Source organism: Phyllobates terribilis, unplaced genomic scaffold, assembly GCF_046119375.1.
Source record: "Phyllobates terribilis strain yellow unplaced genomic scaffold, ASM4611937v1 Scaffold_12__6_contigs__length_324123572, whole genome shotgun sequence".
In the NCBI taxonomy this organism is placed as follows: domain Eukaryota; kingdom Metazoa; phylum Chordata; class Amphibia; order Anura; family Dendrobatidae; genus Phyllobates; species Phyllobates terribilis.
The window spans coordinates 54,920,806-54,934,724 of NW_027362772.1; the positions used below are offsets into that span (position 1 = coordinate 54,920,806).

General features: G+C 44.0%; 1 protein-coding gene across 1 annotated transcript in view; it reads right to left on the reverse strand.

Annotated features, from left to right (window-relative positions):
• Window positions 1-13,687, reverse strand: part of CADM4 (cell adhesion molecule 4) — a 349,007-nt gene extending 335,320 nt beyond the window's left edge. Inside the window, exon 1 of the mRNA XM_073655825.1 lies at window positions 13,527-13,687. Within this exon, the coding sequence (XP_073511926.1) occupies window positions 13,527-13,599 (73 nt within the window). The 5' untranslated portion in view covers window positions 13,600-13,687. The remainder of the gene's footprint in view (window positions 1-13,526) is intronic.
• Window positions 13,688-13,919: the final 232 nt, after the last annotated feature.

The following is a 13,919-nucleotide window of genomic DNA, read 5'->3' on the forward strand; positions in this document are numbered from 1 at the left end:
AATGGTGAGATCCACCAAATAAAGTATAATCCAAATGGCACATATCCGACAGTCACAGTTGGAGCAAACTCAACAGCCTCATAGGAATATATGAGGTGGTTGAGTTTCGGTCAAGAGACTCGTGGATGGTCCGGACATCATGTGCTCTGACGAATCTCCTGACCCAAACTCATGATTTCTGGACTGTCCACATCCATCCATGAGTCTCCCAACCCAGACTCAATAGTCTCATAGGAATATATGAGGCTTTCGAGTTTTGGCCAGGAGACAGTCTAGACATCATGAGCTCCAATTGTGAATGTCGGATGTGTGCCATCTAGATTACACTTCATTTGGTCGATCCCACCATTTCTTTTTGGGTATACCGGTGATGTTAAATTTTTGAAGGTGTACCAGATGCCTTCATGAACGGTCCAGACATCATGTGCTTCGATGAATCTCCTGACCCAAACTCATGATGTTGGGGCTGTCCACATCCATCCATGAGTCTCCTGACCCAAACTCAACATCCTCATAGGAATATATGAGTCTTTTGAGATTGGGTCAGGAGACTCATTGGAGCATATGATGTCCGGACCGTCCACGAGTCTCCTGACTCGAACACTGTTGAGTTTTGGTCCAGAGACCTGTGGAAAGTCTGGAGACAGTGGTTCATAATCACAACGTGAATGACAGATGTGTGAAACCAGCCTAAATTGAAGTCTTTTGGCCACAGTGGACCACAGGAGGACTTCATACCAGTCCACTCAAAATGTCATCCCATAAAATGTAAGCAAAGGTGGTCATTCATCCGTTGAGAAGCCCAAACCTTGCCAACGGTCTAGACAAATAAGTGGAAAAAAAGTCGAATAAGGAATAATATGGAAAACAAAAATCCAAAAATTTAGAAAGCCTTAATATTATGACAAGAGCTAAAAGACCAGTACTACTGATGGGCACTTGTACCAGGCATTGGAGGAGAACACAAGGACCCCTATATTATCGAGGCCAAACAGCTGCAGTGTCGCTGTTCTCATAATATCTTTCATCAGTCTTAAATAGGTAAATTACATTTTTCACTTCTGAAACTGGGATTTGGTTGATAAATTACCATCGGTAGCAGAGATGGCATTAATATGCACAGCAGGAATTATCTCCTGTACCCGATGTTCCATTTACAAAACACCCTATAAAACAAATTTATGTCTATTTTTGATTTAATATATTTTGAGTGGAAACATTTTCTCTCAAACTTTGGGGGTTTTTTTCACGTCAAAACTTCAACAGAAAGTTAGAAGTGCCCCAGATCGCCCAACACAACTCTTTCGGTCCACCCCTATGGAGACTTGTCTGATTTTGTTCCGGGCCATGGATCAAACTCGTCCATTCAAACCGATAGATCCGTGAAAAAAATCCAAGTGTCGTCCGAGAAAACACTCCAAACTGATGTATAGTGCTGGAAGGGGCGGAGCATGACCCACAGAATGCAAAGAGTCATGCTCCGCCCCTCAGACTCTACTAGACAAGGATATGTTCCTTTAAATGTTAAGCTCATCATATCCATCTCCTGATTCTCGTGGGTTTTCTTCTGGGATTAATTTCTGCTATTTTTGTCCCTACCTTCAGGATGTGGTTGTTTTGTATTTGCATGCTAAAAATATGTTTCTATCAAAATCGGAGATACATTATTAGCGTATGTTTGGGTAAATACAGAATCCGCCAGGTATAAATATGAGCACTTTTTTCTGTGTCCTCTTCTGCTTACCTACTGCAGTGCTAGCCTATCAGGGAAAGACATTTAGAACTGTTCATCCTGAGCCTCCTGGTTCACGAGCAGAATTGCCAGGAGATAAAGAACTGCAAGAAATACTTGGCTAGAATAATAGGAAAGTGGGGGCAGGAGGAGAATATAATTCAGCATTATACTACTATAGGCCATTCAGGGTTTGTGGAAAGCTGGGTGACAATTCTTAAAGCGGACCTGTCAAAGCATGTTTTCTTTACCTGGTGTAAATGCCGCTCTTCTCCTGAATCCGGCGATGTTTTTCTTTTGTTCCTGCGCCTCTCCTTTCCCGAGATATGGCCCTCTATTCTTTGTATATAAATTGTCTTCTTTGTCAAGAGGGCATGGTCCTTCTTAAGGACCACACCCACGTGGATAACAAGACTAGATTGTTACAGAAGGAAAAAGGGGCCATATCTCAAGAACGGAGAGGCGCAGAAACAAAAGAAAAACATTGCCGGATTCAGGAGAACAGCGGCATTTGCACCAGGGGATAAAAACATACAAGTTTATGACGAGTGCCAGGTCCTCTTTAAAGAGACATTCCAACTATATGTAAAGCGATTTACCTCCTGTTCCTTCTTACCATCAGATTGAAAAAATTGGAAAGAACAGGGGTTCAGGTGCTCTTCGTGGACATATTGGCAAAGAGGAATGGGGTACTTGGCACCCAGAAAATACTTATGGTGTGGATCCCTTTAAGAACACAATATTTGTAGCCACTGGTGGCTCTCGCCTTTAGAAAACAACAACTGAATTGGTGGAATCAAACAGAAACGAAGTTAAACATGAACATCTTGATCTTCCTGATACATGAACAGAATTCCAGAACTACAGTAAAGACTGACACACAGGCAGAGCTGGAAATTATCACGTAAACTTGTGACTTTATTTGTACCCACGTTGACTTCACCGACCTTTATAATATCTCTTGCCCTTTTTCAAAAAAGTTTAAATATTTCCTATTAATTTGATACGTTCTGATTTAATTGTTCCCATCACTCCGTGCCCCTGGGGATATTTAAGTTAATATTTATTGAACGGGACTAATTAAAATGCAAAATAAAGACTTTCTAATTGAATCCAGGAGCCATTTCATGATGAGAAAGTAGTGTATGTGGAGGTATAGTGAAGGAACGTTCAACAAAAAAAAGGACATTTTTGTAAATTCTTTACTCTAAAACCATCTTTTAAGGACACGTTCACACGGGTCAGATACGCTGCGGATTTTCTATCCAGAGGAAATGGAAGCCATGGTGTGATTTTTACATTTATGTTGCGGTTATACCCTTTGCAATACAGAAGGTGAAACCCTTGATAAACTCATGTAGTACAGGCGGATCTGCGGCAAAATCAGCATCATAAACTACTGAACGCATGAACGCACCCCCTAAAGGGTAAACGCATTTGTGGATTTTCCGGCACAAAGTAACAGAGGAGATTTAATAAAAGTAAAATAATTCACTGAAAAGGACAACAAATCCGAAAAACATCACAGAAAAAAAAGCAGCTATGCTTACAATTAACAAAAGTGCTGCAGGATGCAGCAACCTGCAGCAGATTAGGATTTGTCATTTTTCTGCGTAAAAACCCCCCACCAAACTGCAACATTCAGATTTCACCCTTTTTTGTCTTTATGTATTTTTATAGCATTTTCCCACCACAGAAAAACAGCTATGCTTACAACCAACAAAGTGCTGCAGGATGCAGCAACCTGCAGCACATTAGTATTTGTAATTTTTCTGCATAAAAAAATTAAATATCAAACTGCAACATGCAGATTTTACCCTTTTATGTCTTTTTTTATGCATTTTTCTAGTATTTTCCCCATCTTATAGAAATGCATAGTTGTATGTGTATGGTGACGTTCTCACTGTCACCCCAAACGATGTTGGGCGAAAGAAGGCAGGTTGAACCTCTCTTCTCGAGGGGTATAAGCTACCATAAGAGGTGTTAATGCCCTTTGAAAACACATGTACGCTCAGCCAAACCAAGTGTGCATGTATTTTCTGTCGACTTTATTGGCTTTACATATGGGTGGGGGGTCCAAAAATTACAATTTTTCAATTTTTGTCCAACCTGGCCAATTCAGAAGCAGTGCAGCTACTGGGGAAGGGGTGTTTAATCTCCTAAAGTGGTACCCAATTGCCTCTTATAGGGCGTTGAGGCTAGATTGGAGAGTCCAGGAATGCTCTCCGGTTTCTCCAGGACCCTGCAGAGCCGGGGACTGATTAGACAGGTAGCAGGCTGAAATATGACAACCCTATTTCCACATCTACGCTGCAGGCGATTAGGGCGATGAAACAGAAAAAAAAATTCCAGAGGGGGTTAAGCAAATTAAGTTTTCTACAGAAGCTGAAATGAATGCAATCTAGCGAAGAACGGAAGAGTTTTTGCAAGCTGGTAAACATAATACATGGTAGACGAGGGCGATGCACCGCCATACAGCGAAGAAGGGCAGTGCAGCGAAACTCAAGGTGAAACGCTCAGAAACACAGTTGTGCAGTGCAGCCGGATGAAGCACGGGGGATACATACAAGAAGCAGAACTGTGGAGCACGAGGTCCGCAGAGCCATGCACAGCAATACACAAGAGAGGAACGACGACTCGGCGCTCAGCAGCTGCACAGCGAGAGGATGCAGCACACAGGGGAGGCCCGGAATATAAAAAGCTATGCAAAGCACAAATGGCCAGACAAATCACACGGGAAATGCAACAGAAATAAGACAATAATGTTTGGAAGAGAAGACAAAGCTGATAGAGACTAAGATGTCACCAAGAAGCCAAGTCAAGTTTAAAGGAGATTTAACGTCATCCCCTATTTATATGATGAAAGACTGTGGCATCTCACAGCAGCAATTTTGCAGCAGCTTTCACGTAGAACCCGTTTTTCTTGTCTCCCAAACTATTTTGCTTTTGCCGTGTGCTACGGAGATATTTCAGGTCAAGGAGGTGGAGACTGTTCCGAAGAGAGTCATGATGACTGAGCCCTAATCGCGCCCAATTGGTGGCTTGATCGGTGTCCCCAAAGGCTCGCTCACACCAGAGTACTATCAATCCGAGTGTGATCCGAAAAAACACCAGATTGCACTTGGCCCAATGCTACTCCATGCTGTCACACACACGTCCGATATTTTCCTTGGACAGAGCCAGTCAGAGAGCACCATGTCAAAGTATGATCCACTATTCGGAACGTATTGAGCCTTGCAAGTCAAAGAGTGCATGGAAATCATCGGACTGTACTCGGATAAAATTCGATTTCCGGACTCACAAAATGGAGAAATTTGGTTCCATCATCCAAGAGAATCTTGATCGCAAAATGCCGACACTCTGATCAAACTCTGACCCTAGCCTAAAGGCAAGTTTCACACATCAACATTTTCGGTACATCGTGTGCTATCTGTTATTTTTATGGATAGATCATGTACCTAAAACAACCAATGTCATTTTTATTTGGAAACCAACTCCCAGCAAAAATATGAAAACATTTTAGACGTGTCCTACTTTGATCCATGTTTCATATCTAACTCGCCAATACATTAAGGAAAAAAAAAAAAAAAACACAGATAGCACTTGGATGTCATTCATGTGCTGTTCATATTCTACTTCTTAATGGATAGGAGAGAAATGAATGCAACAAAGATTGTAAAAAATGGACACAGCACACTGAAAAAAAATGAAGGGCGAGAGAAGAGCCGAGCCTGGAACAGTAGAGAAGAGAAGAGCCGAGCCGGAGAGAGTAGAGAAGAGAAGATCTGGGAAGAGAAGATCTGGGAAGAGAAGATCTGGGAAGAGAAGATCTGGGAAGAGAAGATCTGGGAAGAGAAGAGCTGGGAAGAGAAGAGAAGAGCCGGGAAGAGAAGAGAAGAGCCGGGAAGAGAAGAGAAGAGCCGGGAAGAGAAGAGAAGAGCCGGGAAGAGAAGAGAAGAGCCGGGAAGAGGAGAGAGGAGCCGAGAAGAGGAGAGACGAGCCGGGAAGAGGAGAGACGAGCCGGGAAGAGGAGAGACGAGCCGGGAAGAGGAGAGACGAGCTGGGGAGAGAAGAGAGGAGCGGAGAGTCGGGAAGATAAAAATCACAAGCCCCGACAAAATCTCTTTTTTTGCATGAAGAAGCTTCTGGCACCTGCACAGTGAGGCTGGGTGTATCTGCCCAGTTTCATCGGCGTATTGCGCATATATTATAATCTTTGCTGCTCATGCAACAGATTTTGAAAGCATAAAACCAGGCTAACTCTAAAATTAAAGGGACCATGGCACTCTATAGAGTGGATGTAAGAGAGATTTGTACATTCTTTACAGTGCCGTGGACTTTTCATATGGAGAATCATGGGCATCATGACCCACCAATGTCACCTCAGAAGATTTTAGGTGGCTTTCCCCTTTAATAACAGTACTGCAGCGCACAGGAGATGTGATTAGATAAAGGCAATCTAAGGAAGCATAGCTGGACCGCGGTAGGTGTATCACCCCGTGCTGCTCCGCCAGGCACTGCGGGGGTTGTAGTGTCCTGGGCTCTGGAACTAGTTCAACTATTGATTTGTAGAAATGCAATTTCGCCGAAGGCATCTGCCGGCCACGATAAGACGGTCCAAAGCTTCAGAGGTGGGAAGAACAGAAGAATATTCACAGGGAAATGCACACACATACAAAAATCCTGAATTGGGAAGGAGCCGCCTGTGTGGTGTCCTCCTCATGGCTTAACCTTCCTTAACAGCTTTCATTCGCTAATTTGAGCTGAGTCAAGCGTCACAGAGAAGATAAAAAAACTGGGGGAGAGCGCGGAGAAGATGGAGAGATGGAGATACAGATGGACACTGAGGAAATACGCTAAAAGATGGAAAGTTGGGAACACTGGTGAAGATTTTTGCATTTTTGCTCATCATAAAAAAAAAGAAAAATTTCAATAATTTTTGCTTGGTTGGCAAATTCAGTATCCGCAACTGGAAAAATGCCCCTCACCCTCCTGTGCCCCAGTTATCGCCCTACCAATGTAGAATTGTAATTATAGCAATATAATTGCCGGCATATTTGCTTTCTGAGCGCAGTGGTGGTAATGTGCCATCTCCCCTTCTGTTTGCCAGAGGGTCCTGTAAGCCGAATTCCGTATTAAACCAAAGTCTTTGAAGTCGTTGGGCTGAACATCGTGTAATTGCTAGGTACAATGTAAATGCGTGTCGTTGATATAATGAAAGCACGGAGTGCGCACAATTTTATTTTGCACGTTGGCGGGTAATTTCGAAGCGGAATTTAGAGGGTCCTCAAACATTATCCACCATGGAGAAAGCCATTTTCTCAAGGACAAACTCGTGTGTGTTGGAGTCTAATACAGACAGGGTTGGATTAGCCCACCAGAGAACCTGAGAATCCTCCGGTGGGCCCTGGCTTCTCCTTCAGTAGAGTTCATAGTGCAAACCTTGCAGTTCCTATGGGGCTCTTGAGTTGAGGAGAAAGGTAGGCCTTCAGAATCAAATCCTCTGGTGGACCCAATGTTCTTCAGTCTGACACTGAATACAGACCATCAAACACTATAGGTTTGGATTTTACCCTTTACAATCCATAATGGCACCCTCTAACCTGCCCTTAAAATATCATCCATGGTCCTCCTGGGCACCCTTGCCAATAAAGTCACGGTCAGCCCCTGTGAGATGTAAAACGATTGTTATAAACACTCCATTTCCATAGGGTTTTGGTGCTGCTGCTCCTCATGGGAGGGGCTTGAAATAAATAAGCCTCACCCCCTTGGAGCCTTCTCATTCACTTAGATGGAATTTAATGGTTTACCTTGGACTTTCTGCCATGAATAGATTTAAGGGATGAAGAAGTGTCTATACATGGGACCTCTTGGCACATAGAAGGTCAAACAAAAGGAGCTCCATCTTCGAAACGTCCCGATTTAAAAAAGAGACTTTGCAAATGACGAACTCCCTTTAATTTCCTTTTTCTTAGCGCTGAGCTAAACCCTGACACACAAAGTCCAAGGGCCACGTTACAACATACGCCGGGGATTAATGTTAATAAATCCTCCAACAGGTATTTTCTGCTCACATTTTATATATTACCATAAACCTTTTCATAATTTTATAAGGATGGCAACGCAAGGGCAAAACTGCATATTAATATTCTCATTAGATGAGAAGAGAAAACATCCCCCTATGTCAGAGCGGAGAAGACGAAGATGATGGAAATTAGAAAAGAAAAAAAAAAAAAAAATGACATTTTGCACAGTGGCCTTCAAGAACACTTTGCAGGGCATGCTGGGAAATTCTTAAAGCTAATAACTCCTGGACTAAATTTTGAATAATGTCATCTGAGTATGCTCAGTTTGAAAAGACACAATGACCCTTGAAATGTGAAATTATGGGGTTGAAATTTCTTAAAATCGCCTCTATGTTCCCGGTATTGTTATTTGCAGTAATTTGTCCGCATGCAAATGTGAGGAAAAGTGTTGAAATTTGCAGCACGATGTCACTTTATGCTGCCGATTTTCGTACTTCCTTCGTAAAACCTCGTAAAATGCTGGTACTGTAAGGTCATGTGTGGATGGAGGTTTTGGGGTGTGGGAAAACAGCTTTGGAAAATAATGGGGGAGACGGGGTGGGGGGGTTTCTTTATGTGAAGAGTTTCGCGCAGAAGAGTTTTTGGAGCAGAAACTTAGCGAAAACTTTCCAAATGCTCTTTAAAAACTTGGGGAGTTCCAGCTCAGTTTCCACTCCAAAAAGAAAAAAAAGTGGCAAAAACAAATGGCAGAAAAAGTAAAACTCAGTGTGCACATAGCCTGAAGTATTTTTTTGCAGCACCAAGTTTGGAACAAATTCCGTCAGGATCCGTTTCAAAGAAGTGAAAAACATTTTCTCCAATTTCCCAATTTCTTTTCTACTAGGATTTTTCAAAACCTGAAGTTTAAATAATGTATATTTGAAAAAAAAAAACTATTTTTTTTTAAACTTTTTTTTCCCCCTCCACTTCTAGATTTGAAAAACGTCTGGTGGAAAGTGCGCATCACTTCTCGGTAGTAGATCCTAATGGAATCCAAACTTGGTACTGTCGAAATCGGACGCAAAACACGTCAGAAAAAAACCCAAAAACTTCCAAATTCTTGAAAGCATTTGAAAAAAAACAACAACAAAAAAACTTTGTCTAGACCGAAGAGATGAAAAATTGCAATCAGCTGCTTATCACACACACGGGAGTTTCTCTGACGCGACAAAAAACAAGTTTTCTAGTAGAAACAGCTTCTTTTTGGAAAGTTTTTCAGTTTACTGAAACTGTTTTGGGGCATCTTCACACGGATTCCGCCTGAAGAGTCTTTTAAGACGTTTTGTTTTTTTTTTAGCAATTTTTCAGATGTTTTTTGGAGAAGATCTGCTGTAAGAGAGTCCCCCCACCAAAAAAAAAACATGCATATACCCTAATGGTGGCCCGTGCCACAGTCCTGCAAAATGTGGTTCTTGGCTTTGAAATGAAGCAGAGGACACAGAAGCAGCAGGTGCATCCAGGCACAATGTAGATTTTTGCTTTGGGACCTCTGGAAACTGTGGTCCTGTCAATCTTACAAAGAAAGTTACCCAAAAAACAAAAAGGGCTCGAGGCAGTACATCTCTGCTGGATAGGAATGCTGGGGGTTGTGCTACAAAGAACTGGATACCGGAAGTGACACATCTAATACTAATGGTATTTACAAGGAGTGTACAAGTGACTCCGCGCCAGCAGACATGCAAAAACAAAGTGCATAAATAGCAACTCCCTAATAAAGAGAGTGGAGGGGCTACAGTTACATCCAGATCGCCCATATGAGAAGACCACCCATTATAGTTGGGGAACTGTTGGAGATTTTGCATTGGGACCCACGCGTTTCAGGACAATCTGTGTCCACTTCTCCATAGGACAATACACAGGCTGGCATGAATGGCACCTATATTCTACCCATGGAGCATAAATTGGGGAAATGCATTAGTGTGGGTTCACTAAAAGTAAAATAAAAGATTGTGATAATCTTAATTCAGCGCCCCTTCGCTCGGAAATCCAAAAATAGGAAACTGCTTGATAATCCAGCAGGGCACAAAAAAAAAAAAAAAAAAAAAAAAAGTAGCCTTTCCAGAACAGTATCTGTGCATAACTATCAGGAACACAGGTGTAAAATAATATAGGTACATGCTGGATTATTGGATAGTCAGAAAGGGAAATGTATGAATCTGTCATGTTTGTTGCCCAATGGCCCTTTTAAGGAAAGTCAGCTGCAATCGGTCAGGACTGGTTTTCCGGTTATGTGACATTCCAAATTAGATTCTGGATTAGCAGATTTTCTGGATTATTGAAATTGTATTCATTATATGTACATCCGATTATGGCGAGGGTTAAAACAGACTTATCTTATTGCATTATTCAAATTCTGAAGACGCTACCTTTCACCTCAAGTCGTGTGACATCAGCAGGAGTGAAGCCAACAGACACGCCGCACAGGAGAAGACGGCCTCCAGGAGTGAAAGAGTCACCGGTCTGACCTGCGTAGGGGTGAGACTGAGGAAGAGGAAACCCAACCCCATCCATATAGGGCCTAAAATAATGCAGAGCTAATATGATACTACAGAGGTTCCGCAGCAGCCGGGGCAGGCGCCGCGAACATTCCGCTGAGGCCTGGGTGGGCGCCGAGGACATTCCGCAGAGGCCGGCGCGAACATTCCGCAGAGGCCGGGGCGGGCGCCGCGAACATTCCGCAGAGGCCGGGGCGGGCGCCGCGAACATTCCGCAGAGGCCTGGGCGGGCGCCGAGGACATTCCGCAGAGGCCGGCGCGAACATTCCGCAGAGGCCGGGGCGGGCGCCGCGAACATTCCGCAGAGGCCGGGGCGGGCGCCGCGAACATTCCGCAGAGGCCGGGGCGGGCGCCGCGAACATTCCGCAGAGGCCGGGGCGGGCGCCGCGAATATTCCGCAGAGGCCGGGGCGGGCGCCGCGAACATTCCGCAGAGGCCGGGGCGGGCGCCGCGAACATTCCGCAGAGTCCGGGGCGGGCGCCGCGAACATTCCGCAGAGGCCGGGGCGGGCGCCGCGAACATTCCGCAGAGGCCGGGGCGGGCGCCGAGGACATTCCGCAGAGGCCGGCGCGAACATTCCGCAGAGGCCGGGGCGGGCGCCACGAACATTCCGCAGAGGCCGGGGCGGGCGCCGCGAATATTCCGCAGAGGCCGGGGCGGGCGCCGCGAACATTCCGCAGAGGCCGGGGCGGGCGCCGCGAACATTCCGCAGAGGCCGGGGCGGGCGCCGCGAACATTCCGCAGAGGCCGGGGCGGGCGCCGCGAACATTCCGCAGAGGCCGGGGAAAGTGCTGCAAACATTTCGCAGTGGCTAGACATAGGCCAGTATAGCATACTGCAGCTGATGAAGAACCTCTTTGTTAAAGTAAGTTAGTAGTTGCAAGAGGAGAAGGAACTATCAATTAAAGTCACCTATGATAGACTGCTTCCGCAAATGAGATAAGCAGCGCCTGTGTCGTAGCTAGTCTTCGTATTAGAATGTGATATTTATAGATTCGTTAATGGGAAACGTGCATTATACTCATGTAGAGACCTCCAGAGGTCTCATCCTGTAATAATCATATGAATTCCCCTTTAAATACTATCCTAATCCAAGATCAGCAGTGAGATACGGGCGACTTTCCAGACACTCATACCCATCATCTCCAACTACAGTAACTGTTCATTTTGCAGGGAGTTATAACATTCTGGCAGCCGCCTCGCTTTCTGGGAACCATTCATAAAGGCGGAGAGCTTCGTACTTACAGTATAGAGCCCATTCATACCAACACACCCATATGGCACCATTACCAGGAGGCTTAGAGGGACCCCCATGAGTGATTATCTGTTGGTGCAGATATAGGCCCCTTACCTCCTCGTATAGAGATCCATAGAACAAATGTGTTTGCAAACTCCCAGGATTTTGTTATTAATCCCACAAGGTCCCTGCGGTACGTGGAAGAGTCCAGGACCTCACTAACCGCACTGCCCCCTACTGAATGGCTGGACAGCACACAACAAGACCAAGGAGGAAGCGCAAGGCTTTACTAATAACCACAGGGGCATATTATCATTGACATAAACAGGCCACTCGGCTCAGCTATGTCAGGTGCTTGAGCCATCAGATTTCCAATGATTAATGTAGTTACTCATGCGATAAGGCGCTGCAACGTAGAGCGGCGAAACCCGGGGGAATGTATGGTGGACTGGTTGGGATGTTGTAATTACTCAGAAATTTTTTTTTTTATATATTTTATATACACACATATTACATAGTAAGAGAAAATAAAAGTAAAGACAGGAGAATAAAAAAAAAATTACAATAATGAGTAATATCACAATATAGAACAAAAGGTAATATATATTTAATATCAAAATATAGAAGAAAAAGTAAAAAAAATATACCTAATAATATTCTTGTTATTATTAATAATAATAACCAAATATAGAACAAAAAGTAAATATATATATATATATATATATATATATATATATATATATATATATATATCAAAATAAAACAAGGAAAATAAGAGACATACAAACACTAAACAGAAAATAGTGACGACCCCCCCCAAAAAAAAACATACAATAACTGGTAAGAAAAAAAAAAATCAGAATATGTGAAAGAAAAAAACAATATAGAAAAAAATATTACTGAAAAAATAAGTCAAAATATACAAATAAAAAACAGAAAAAAAGAAGTAAAGTGAAATCTTTAATACAGTGATTTAAAGATCATGTATTAGTTATAGGACCCATCTAATAACATATATAATATATTAACCCCTGCATTATGATCCATTAGTCATCATTATTCTCACAGACAATAATATTGACAAATCCATATAATGAACCGGAATCATGAAGGACAACGACCTCTTATAGTTTAGAAGAAACCTAGAAAAATGCTACATAGACTATAAGCGGAAAGTCAGAGCATGACGTAAAGTGGCCATCCTAAATTGCTGGGGGACTGCAAGGCTCAGCATGCAGCAGCAGCCTCCTGGGAGTTGTAGTGTTGTAGTATCCACGGCAGCTGTGTGTGTCAGGGGTCAGGTCCCCCCCCCGGCCATAAATCTCAGCTCCTCTGACACATTTCATAGAGTCATCTGCAGTCTCGGAGTGACACAATCACACAGGCGGCATCAATGGAGACGGGATTGTGTGTAATCCCAGCACTGAGGGTACCGCTGCCAGTCCTCCTGAATGGACAATGCGGACAATTGGGTGGAATCTCTCCTGCTGGTTTTGGCATCGGAGAACCAAGCCGAAGAAAAAAGAAGGGGATGACAAGGGTACGAGAACGCGGAGCCTGGCTCCTCTGGACCACAAGGGTTAACCCCTTCCTCCCTGCGGCATCAATCACACATGCACATTGAAGACGGGGGTCGAAATGATAAAAAAAAAAAAGGGAGGACGACGGGGGTACAACGTTCTGCAAACGATTCTGCCCTTTAAACACACATCTCTTTGTTTCGTGCCGTCTGCATCGAAAAAAACAGTGAATCGTGTCGGCAAAAAAAACGTCCTATGTGTTACCTTCCGAAAGACCTCAGAGCAGAAGCGGCGACCTCGCTCATTAACTCCTCGCATGCCGAGGGGGGAGCTGCCACACTCCTTGACCCGGCAGGTTAATTAGAAGCACGTAAAAAAAAAAAAAAAAAAAAAAAGGGGACATGGCACATTGATGGGGGTTTAACCCCATGTTGCATTTCCACCTTCCGTCGGATAAAACTATCAGCGAGCTCCTACCTGTCCCTGCAGTGCCGAGCAGTACGATCCCCAGGATAATGCAGCCATGTAATAGTGTGTGTCCAGGAGCCATGGTGTACAAGTGCCTTCCTATGCTGCTGTCTTCTCTCTGCCTCCCTCTGCACCTGCCCTGCCACTAATATATGCTAATGAGATGCAAAGGGAAGGGAGGAGCCCCCGGGAGAGAAGCCTATAGCAGTGGGAGCAGCTTCTTCTCTATGCAGAAAGGGAGGTGACTGTTTACTAGTCCCATGCGGGTGTCAGGAGGGAGGGCAGGGGCTTAACCCCTTGTGCAAAGAGGAAACAGATTTGTTCCTTTATTGCAACTTTTGTGACAAGAGGGTTAATGCAGTTACATTGTTAGCTAGATTGTAATACAGATGTGCGTCCATC